The sequence below is a fragment of the Buceros rhinoceros genome, unplaced genomic scaffold (genome assembly GCF_000710305.1).
Source record: "Buceros rhinoceros silvestris isolate BGI_N320 unplaced genomic scaffold, ASM71030v1 scaffold3555, whole genome shotgun sequence".
In the NCBI taxonomy this organism is placed as follows: Eukaryota; Metazoa; Chordata; class Aves; order Bucerotiformes; family Bucerotidae; genus Buceros; species Buceros rhinoceros.
Window position 1 is genome coordinate 19,548 of NW_010412120.1, and position 10,372 is coordinate 29,919.

Sequence of the window (10,372 nt, forward strand, 5' to 3'; positions counted from 1 at the left end):
TTCAGTTTTATGAGGATTGGGCACAGCTACTTTTAGATTTGTTTTAAGGAGGAGGCACTTAAATTATGCTATGTTAAAAGCAGAACACATGTTGAGTAGCTTTTGCACTTTTTTTATATGTTCAGGAGACCCAGTTACTAGGAATAGACACTTCTTTAAAAATAGGTCGGTTGTCATGTATGGATAGTTGCAATGAACTGTGCAAATCTCATACTGGCTCTCATAAAAACATTAGTGTATCTGCTAGTAAGTGTAAAGTGTTAACGGCCTGAAGACTTGGTTCATTACAGATTATTTTTTCCTTGCTTTACAGGAAAATCTTCACTGACGATTCAGTTTGTGGAAGGACAGTTTGTTGATTCGTATGATCCAACCATAGAGAACAGTAAGTAAATAACTGTCAGGCTGCTCTTCTGTACCTAACTTCTGTCAGAAGCTGTTGTAGTTATGCTTCTATGGGCATTTACATATTAACATTAAAGCTAATTCATTAACTGTAAGTTTTATTACTCCTTTAGACCAATGCTTGCCAAGCTGCATTGCCATGCAGTACTACAGCGTGGACATCACTGTGTGCATATTTCTCCAAACAGCTGAACTGTCTTTTAACGCTAAATGAAGGAAAACCCAATCAATCTGGCTAAAACGGATCTCCTTCTTGTATTATATGTATGTCATTGGACATCTGCTTCCCCTAATAAAGTCAGAGCATTCAAATTAAGTATGTCATACCTATATGAAGATGTGCCCCTGTGTACGAGTGTTCCAAAGTCCCAGATGTCGCGTTTGATCAGTATATCCAGATGAACACAAAGCCAGCAGTACCAGCCAGCAGTAAATGGCTACCATAGACGGTAGACATGCTGTGCCATGATAACATGATAATCTTTTACATTGCTCATTTCCAGCTGTTTGATAACAAGCCTGGTACAAAATCAGCTTGCTAGACCACCGGGCAGCTGATGCCTCTAGTGTCCTTTTTCTCTTAGCAGTTTTTTTAATATTAGAGCCTTTGTGAATAGCTAGCATAGCGGGTGAGTAAAGATGCTACTAAATAAAAATGCTGCCAAGAGCAACAACTCACTTCAGAGGTGAAAGTTCTGGTACGCGTTACTATCCAGCCACCTCGTTCTGAGCTAGCAGTGATCATAAAGTACTTGAGCAGCTGTGGTGCTAGGCCAAGTAACCTGATTGTGTTTAATCACGTGGCAAATAAAACTTTGATTTCATGTTTGTTACCCTGGAGGTGTTGTATTCTAATGACTTCTGAAATGTGGTGGTAGCACACATTTTTATTCTTTGAAGTGTGTACAGTGGGATGTTAAGTCTATGTGATGCTTTGGAAGTTCGAATGAAGTAATCAGAATAAGGTGTCTTATGGATGTGTGTGGTAATAATTACAAATTAGTAGCCATCAGGATATTTTACTCAGGGTTACTTTACTGCTTAAACTAAAATTCACATGCCGCTTCTCAAGAAGTTCTAAATCTACTTTAGTGAATCAGGAGGGATAATTTGCCCCTTGACCTGAATAATCTGTTAGTCTTTATACAGACATCATTAATATTAATGCTTTCCATCATCCCTTTTTACTTTACTATAGTTATAAATAAGGTTTGTTTTGAATTAAAGCTGAATATTGAAGGCTATGTTTCTGTATTTTTAAATCTTCATAGCAGTTGGGACAGGTTATTTTTCCATGCCTGTGCTATATAAATGCAAATTATTTGAAGAAATCTTTTAGTTTTATGCAGGTAAATGGGAATGAATAAAGCTTGAGAGAGGTGGGGTCAAAGTCTGCAAAATACTGAGTCTGTATCTTGTTTTAGGATTTTAACACCTTGGTACAAATTTGGCTTGTTTGATTCTTTACAGGCTCTTGTCCACAGAAACGTGTTGTCTGTAACTGCTGTAGTAACTCCGTAGTTGTATGTCTTACACTGTTAGCATTTCTTAACTATATGAAAATACCCCCTGGATTAATTCCGCTCTCATTTGACTCTTGCAGTCTGCACTGCTTGTGTGATCTGAATTCTAAACAAGGAACATGTCAAGGCCATGAAAACTTTGTTGGACGGGGGCATCTTGAAAAGACTTAACTTTTCGTTTAGTTTCTCACTTGTTTGGAAAACAAACAGCATTATTCATTTGGTGAAAGTCTTGTGATCTGCAGCATGGCAGGGGGAATTTCCGTTCTGAAAGGTAGAGAATTGAAGGGCCCTTCTTGCATCAGAACACATTGCTGGGAAGTAAGGGTTGAAAACGTAATCAGTGTGCCCTGAGGTTCTAAACAGTAGGAAGCCTGTCTCATATTTAGGTCTTGGAAGTGGTGATAGAGAGAACGTCTTAAAAATGCTTCTGTGAAGGATGGAAGAGAGCATGTTTTCAAATTTACCACTAAAATTAACCATATATTGAAGGGGTTTTTTTTAAGAAAGATGTGTGAAACTAGTTTTGCTGGGGTTAGTATAAAGTTATCCTTTTGACTCAAGTTTTTAATATGTTTTAAACTTTTTTCTAAAAAAAAAACCTTTGATCAGTCCAGTCTTTTGACACTCCCAGTGTTGTGTTTCTGATTCTGTGCAGGGTCATAAGACACAGAGTATGTAATCAACTCTTCTGTTGTTTTCCTAGCTTGTAATTTCCTATCTGGTTGCCAGTGCTGAGAAGCCCAGGTTCTTATACTCAGGGCGGTGTTGGAGAATGTTGCATTTTTCCAGTACTTTATAGCAGGTTAAAACCTTTTCAGTTTCTTCTACTGGATGTACTTTAGTGACATAAAACTTCCAAATGAAAAAAATAAAGGTTAAAGAATAGCCTGGCCTAATGTTTTTTCCCCAGGAAATTGTTACTGATCATTTATTACAGTATTCTACCAGCATTGATGTAAGGGTAGAAAACTGAAATACTGCTGGTAGCTTAATACGATAATTTTTGTCTTCAAATAATAAAACTTGTACAAAAAAATTGAGTGTAAAGCTAAATTGTATAGAAGGCAAGCTATAGTTATGTTCTTAAGGGAACAAGTTGCGCAGCCTATAATCCTTGAACAACAGGAATAAGACCTGATATTCTAGTAGTTTCATTTTTTGAGTGTGAAAATCTCTACGCTTGTTGGTAGTGGTAAAGGGAGAATAAACTGCATTAGTTACTACTTAGTGCTTGTTAAAGTCAATACCGCTTCACAACTGCATTTTCCTTTATGTTACATTCTAACCAGAGAAGTTGGTTTATTTAAAGTTAACGAGCATGTTGAATTCAGTTCCTTCTACTAAACTTGTGTATCAGAAGAGTAACTTGAAGCATTTCGTGGCAGCAGTGGAGGTGAGAGTTAATTGCTTAGCAAAATTGATTTTCCCTTTTTGAATGTGCCAGTAGAGGTGGTGCCAGGATGAGTGGCTGTTCTTGAGACAGCCAGGTTGAGAAACCAGTGGAATGATTACTTGTGGGAGTGTTGGAAAGGAGGAAGATGCTTGCAGAGCAGGAGGGTGCGGAGGGAGTCTGGACACAGAGCTGGATGGGGCTAAGATCAGAGCAATTTAAAACCCAAAAATCTTACTGCAATAAAAACCAGAATCTTAATTTGGAACTCAAAGCAAATAGGTCAGGAGGAACAGATGAAGAAGGTGTGTGCTCCACCCACACCCGTCTTCGGAGGGATTGTCTTTGGTTATCACTAATTCAGTTACTTTGTGTTGCAGGAAAGCAGACTTGACTGCCTGAGTCTCCTCCGAGGCCTGCCTGGCTGCATTCTGCTCTTCCTTGCAGTTTCAGAGAAGCTTCTAGCACTGTGCCACAGCTCTGCGTTCTTTCTTTCTCCCATAAACAGGCTTGGTAGCTCCCTAAAGAAAGGAAGTCTTCCCCAAGGGCTTCCTACCTCCATCCCATTTTTTTAATACAATTGTGAGTAGAAGCATATTAGAAAGGTGGCTGGAGGGACCGTAGTTAGTCATGGAGAGGTTACTTAGAGGTTTAGATGGGCTGGAAATATCTTGAAGCCTAAACTTCTTCCATGCATGCCATGGCAACTGCACTGGAGGGATGAAGTATGCTTCTTCCCAGGAGTTGCTGATGAGCAGCTTCTCAAGGGGAGGAAATGAGGCTTCGGAGAAAAATTAAAAATAGCTCTGTTGCATTACACGTCTCGGTGTTGTAAAACATACCCTGACAGGTTACCGACAGGCTTTGACTTTGGAATGAAAAAAGGTAGAAAGGGATGCAGATGGTAGTAGCTGAGGAACCCTTAGGAGGTGGTTTATTTAGCTACCAGCCAGTGGCTCTGTAGATATGATGTCACGCTGCTATCGTACCTTTACTCAGTAGCACTATTGATCTAAAAGCTTGCATTCATATGCCTGATTTTTTTATCATAATGGCTTGTTTTTGCAGCAGCTGTCATTTGAGTTGCAATATGCAAATCATTTCATTCATGTTAGTCTAATTGAAATATACTTGATCTTAGGGTGATGATGATCAGCAGCCCATGTTGGTGCTGCATAAATTACGCTTTTGCTGAACTGTAGCAGCATTCAAGGCTGTGCTCTGCATGTAATTTTACCAGAACTTTCTCTGACGACAAAGTGGCTTTAGTTCTTGGCAGTGCAGCTGTTGACGGCACCCTCAACTGTACACGTTTTTGTTCGGTGCTGTGCTGTTGCTTCAGCACCAAATTCTCCAAGTTTCAACAGTGCATCAGAACTAGGAACAATAGTAGGTGAAGGTGGGGATTGCAGCTTGCTTCATACAGCTGCACTTGAGTTCTGCATTGCAAGGTGTAAGGACGTCCTGTTCTGTGTGCTGCTTAGAGCTAAAACAGGCTTGAACCATGCTGCAGCTGGTGAGCACATGCTCACTTCGTGACCGGGGTCTGCTGAGAACGGTGCTTACGTACTGGGAAAAGCCATACTGTGCAGCGATCGTGTTATGAGTTGCTTGTCTTGCTCACAGGCACAGCAGAAGGCACTGTGTCCCAGGATGGTAGGTGATGGAATTGGAAGTGAAGTCTTCCTCTGGATCCAGGGGGAGCCGTGGATCGCTAACCACATTTAATACGCCTGCAGGTTTTTCCCAAGAAGAAATTCTCAACAGGAATATTTTTAAGAAGCTTCAGCAAGGAAATGGGAGCCGTTAATTATGACCGCATCACAGCAGATGTGTGTTCTTGCAGTGGGCTGCTCCTCATGCTACAAGCTTCTGCACTGAACTAATAGTTCTCCTCACTAGGCTGTGGTGACTCCTCCACTGTTTCCCTTCCCCTGCCTCTGTCGCACTCTGCTTCCAGTATCAGTGATGATATCTTTGCTGGGTTTATTCCAGGCTTCTGGAGTAGTCTGGAAAAGCTGCTATATGTCTCTCTGTCCCTTTTAAATATTAACTCCTTGGAGCTACTTTGATTGCTGAGTGCTTTGATGTGTATGGGAAGTGTCAAGAGACAAGAAAGAGACTGTGGCTTCTAATATACCTAACTGCTAATGTCGTGTGTCTCCAGAGGAGCCTGTTTTCCCTCTGACTTGAAGCAGGGATGTTGTAAATAGCAATGCTGCATGTTAACAGCTGTCCAAACAAACGGTTGCTGCTGTCCCCACCGCAGTATCCATCCAGGGCAGAGAGCTGTTGTGGATTCCTTCTTCATAACCCAAAATTTTGTGCAGTGATGACAACAGCTTCCCGTCAGTGACTTGAGAGCAGCTCACACGTACATGTGCCAAAGCGGCGGAATAAGGTAGGAGCTCTCTCTTTGAGGCTCCATTTCAAATGGCTCTTGTCAGTATTGTAATGGAAATTGTAGGTATGCTTTACACGGTTTGTTTAGATGCTCTGGGTTAGTTTGCCTTTGCTGGCTGAATTGCCTCATGTTTTTTTAAAAAGGGTGATTTGATTTACTAGGTGGGTTGAAACCTCCAGCTCCAGATATTTCAGCCCACTTTCTCAAGATAATGCTGACATTGTGGAGACAGGGCAATGAGTATTGGTGGGATGGAGGAAAGTTGGCGGGCTTCAGCTTCTAGGACACCCTGTACATAACCCACAAGGCGTAGGCAGGAGGCTGCACAGCAGGATCGAGAACATTCCACTCAGCAGCTTCAGGAAGCTGTTGGCCAACTTAGAGAATGATGACCAGGTCACTGCAGTGTTGGCTGTTGCCCCGCTCATCATTACAAAGAAAGATGATGCTTCTTAGGACTGTTAGTATTGGGGGAAATGGCCTCAACCAGAGGACAATACAAACTGTAGTCAATATATCAGAACTGTCCAGTAATTGTGTCTTGAGTGCAACGCTTCAGCCAAAGGGAGGCTGTGAAGCCAGGTTCACGTGCTGTGGTTGGTACATGCAATGCTTGGTAGTGCATTATTCCTACAAGAACACTGTTAGCTTTTGCCAGTTGTGTAATACACTGAGTAAGATTCCTCACCTCATAGTGTGTTGTCATTTCATTAATCCAAGGAAGAGGAGTAATTCTCGTCACTTCTAGGGACCGAATGTACTTCCTGCCTGAGGACTAGGTAGGCTGGTAGTTACGGCAGATGTAAAAGCAACATGGTGAACCTCTAGCTAAATGCTCGTTGTTTAGGGTTAATATGTTCGTGAGTTGGCTCTGAGTGGTTTAGACCCCCCAAACATTGTTCTGTTTTGTTTTTTTTAAATCCAGGTAAGTTATCCCATGGTATTTAACAAAACCAACTTCCTAAATGTAAACTGCTTGGAAACCAAGGAAAGTATCCTATAGTAAGTTCAAACTTAGCTTTGATGCTAATTGTATTTAAGTGTCTTGTGTTGCCACAAATTACAGGTGCCTGGAAGTCTCTTAAAAATGCATGTAAACACCCTTTTTACTTGTTCCTTGTCAGTGAGAAACTGCTGCATCCAATGTGGGAATCTTCTGAAATTTGAAATTTTAAAGCAAATTTCTGCATTGCATTGTCTGCAATATACTAGTTAAAAGTGTAGCCACCTGATCGAGACTTTCACTGCTGCTTTAAAGCCTATAACTGAAGTTGTTTTTCTTAGTGCCTTGGCTGGTGATGGCACAGATGAGTTACTTCTGATCCCCCTGTTGTGTATAGTCTTGACATGTTTATGTGTTTCTTGTTCATTCTAGCTTTTACAAAACTGATCACAGTAAATGGCCAAGAATATCATCTTCAGCTGGTTGACACTGCTGGCCAAGTAAGTTACCTTTCTTTCTTTGAAACTTTGTTCAAAGTTAAGACAACAGGTATTCACACTCCTGTGGAGCTAAGTCGCCAGTGACCATGTGCTCAAAGGTGAGGTTAACTTAACTGTGTCTACCTTGTTGTTTAGTCACTGAAGAGCAGTGTTCTGCAGTGTTTATTAAAGGCTTGGTTTTCAGGTTTTAGTTTCTTTTTCCTGTCTATTTAACATGTATCTTAAAAAGTGATACTGCCTTATCTTTGTACCAAAAGTTCATAAATAGCTTATGGATAAACTAAGAGTCTTGATATAGATGGAAAACGTCACTTCAGTAACTGTGGAGAAGTTTTTTCATTACTTTTTCCTGTTTGTGTGCTCCAGCTACACCACCACGATTTGTATCCATGAGGTAGTTATGGGGAGTAGGCAGAAACACATACAGGTAGTACTTAGCAGGCTACCAGTAAACTACTGGAGTTTACATATTGAAGTGATGGTTCATGCGTGCTTTCAAACCTTCCCGTAATGCCAGGGAGCGCAGGCGGAGTCAGCAAACACGTGTCCTGTAGTGTGGTCGGTTGCTTCATGAAGTTCAGGTGTTCATGAGATAGTGCTGCGTGGCTGAGCTTGTGCAGTGTGTTGCATGCACAGGAGTGCCCTGTCTTCTGGAAGACTATATTAGGAAGAAAAATAGGACAGGCACTATTAAACCAGTGGGGTTTTTTATCCTAAACTTCTTATTGTTTCTGATACACTGTGCCTTTGGGTTTTTTCAAACTATGTGTTATAAAATATGCTGCCAGTACTTAAGACTTAAAAGCTGCAGTGCACTTATTCATAGCTGGGAGACTATTCAGAAGGGTTGTAACCTTCTAGGTGTGTATGAGCACTCTCTTTGGAGAGGGCTACATGACATGAGAATAACCATGCTGTATTTATGTGGTGGCAGCTTGTAGTGCTAATCAGCAGCACTGTCTCCACTGTCAGAAGTGTTTGAAGTGATTAGAAATACAGTGCTGGCCACACACTGTTTGATGGGGTAAATTCTGCAGAGAAAGGCGAGGTTGAGAGATGGGTGGGCTCAGAAGTGTGAGCAGCAGAGCAAGCTCCTTAGGTTTCACCTCGTGCCAATGTAAGTGCTTACCTTGCGTCTCCAGCTGCAGCGTAGTGGTAGAATTAAAATTACTCCTTGAAGAAGATAATGCCTTCTGGGAAGGCAGTCTGACTTCACTGGTAACATACCTCTGTTGCTGAGGTTTATTTTCAGGGTTGATTTAATGCTATACAGTACTGTAAAACCAAATAACTTTTTTCCCAGGCTGTGGTTATTTTCAGATTTGATTCTTCCTGTGAATGACTTGAATTTTGAGTTCTGGCTCACAGGGTTATAGGAGAGAGGTGATGTTGTGTTGTGGAAGGTGTGGCTGGACAGATTTCTTTCTCAAGTCTTGTCTTGCTTAATGATCCATAGGGAGCCCTCATGTGTATACTGCATAGCAAGGATTATATTGTGGATTTGTTACATACTTGAAAACTTAGCTATGACTTGAGCATAGCTGTGTTGTTTTATCACTTGGCAAAGCTCTTAATGTGACCCACAAGTTCCAGGAAGCACAGCAGCTTTCCTTCCTGCACCTAACAAGCTAAACATTACGTAATGAACTAGAAACAATTGAGGTTAAGGCACTTTTTTGTCTTCTACTCCTCCTCAGTCCTGTGCCTCTTTTGCCTTTCATGGTTATCCGTTCAGGTTTGTGTAGTTCAGTTAAACAGGAGTCACAGTACAGGAATCAGGGAAGACAAGTGCAAAAGGAAGTCTTACCTAACACCCAATTCCAGCTGGGGTAATCCTGAGACATTCTGGGTAAAGTCAAACTACTACAGAGTTGCACTTTCACCCGTTCTGCACCCAGCCCAGCTCAGATCCCTTCGGTGTTGACTTTGGGATTACACAGCCAGCTGCGGTGGCACTTTGGTATTTCGGGGAAGGTGGGGGAGGGCTCTCCTCAGTGTGTAGCAATAAAGGCAAATAAGGGCACCTTTTGTCAAGTGTTATTCTTTCAAACTTTTTGATTTATAAATCAACTTCACAGATTCAAAGGTTTTCCTCACTTGGCAGTTGAGGAAGCTTGATTCCTTTTGACTGTCTAGATTTAAACTTTGTGATTGCACTGTTCCATCTGTTCAGTCGTGACAGTATACAGAGAGGTTACGTGATCCTAAGCTAAAATTAACATCTTAAGAAGCATAGGTTTAAAAGTTTGAGGACTCATACATTAAGAAGCAGGGCTCTTGTCAAAATGGAAATGTTTTCTAAGAATATCTATTCAAACAATGCAGATTTTTAACATGGGGTTCGTAGTATTTGTGTTGCACTACCTGCAATTAGCCAGTAGTTTCATTTACCAATTTGGTCGGTTCCTTTTCGATGGGGCTAATAAATACAGTGGTTACGTTTCTGGTGGGTTTTTGGGTTTCTTAAATTAAACACTTTTCATATAATGGAAACTTTCAGCTGTCTTAAAGCAACTAATAACTCTTTCTTATATCTGTAGTTTTAAGCATTAGTAAGAGACAGTTACTTCCTAACAAATTCCTCCAGTGATTTAGATGTGATCAGTGTCACTTGAAATTATGAACTGCTGGATCCTGTCGTCAGCTGTTGAAAGTAGGAATTTGAAATGCATCACCAGCAAGATAAGAGGCGTAATTGCTAATTAGTGGTAGGATGAAGTGGATGTTTTGGACTAATACAAACTGATAATTAAGCAGGATAAGAGGATTGGGAATAGCTTTAGCTGATCCATAATCTTTGAGACAATAAACCAAAAAAGCTGTAGATGAAATTGTAATTTTTTCTTAATTTGGTTAATATTCCTCATCTGACAGTGTGATGGAAAAACTGAATTCTGAAAGTACTACCTGTACAAAATGGCCCTGCACCTTTGCGTCTTACAAATGTGACCGATTCATCCTATGGTGGTATGTTAGCATCAAGTTCTGACGTGTGGCAGTAAGTTTTATTTTAAATGCAGTGTTCTTTCTACAGGATGAATACTCCATATTTCCTCAGACGTACTCCATAGACATCAATGGCTACATTCTCGTTTATTCAGTCACGTCAATAAAAAGGTAATAAAATCTGTTGTGTTATTCTGGTTCATCAGTTAACCAGATATATTTTGGGCTCAGCTCATGCCTCTGCTGTACTGTCTTTAC

The 10,372-nt window shown here is 40.8% G+C and overlaps 1 protein-coding gene across 1 annotated transcript in view; it reads left to right on the top strand.

Moving 5' to 3' along the window:
• Window positions 1–313: 313 nt before the first annotated feature.
• Window positions 314–10,372, top strand: part of RHEB (Ras homolog enriched in brain) — a gene marked incomplete at its 5' end in the record, with an annotated part of 22,528 nt that continues 12,469 nt past the window's right edge. Inside the window, 3 exons of the mRNA XM_010136239.1 lie at window positions 314–385; window positions 7,101–7,168; window positions 10,203–10,285. Of these exons, the coding sequence (XP_010134541.1) occupies window positions 314–385; window positions 7,101–7,168; window positions 10,203–10,285 (223 nt within the window). The remainder of the gene's footprint in view (window positions 386–7,100; window positions 7,169–10,202; window positions 10,286–10,372) is intronic.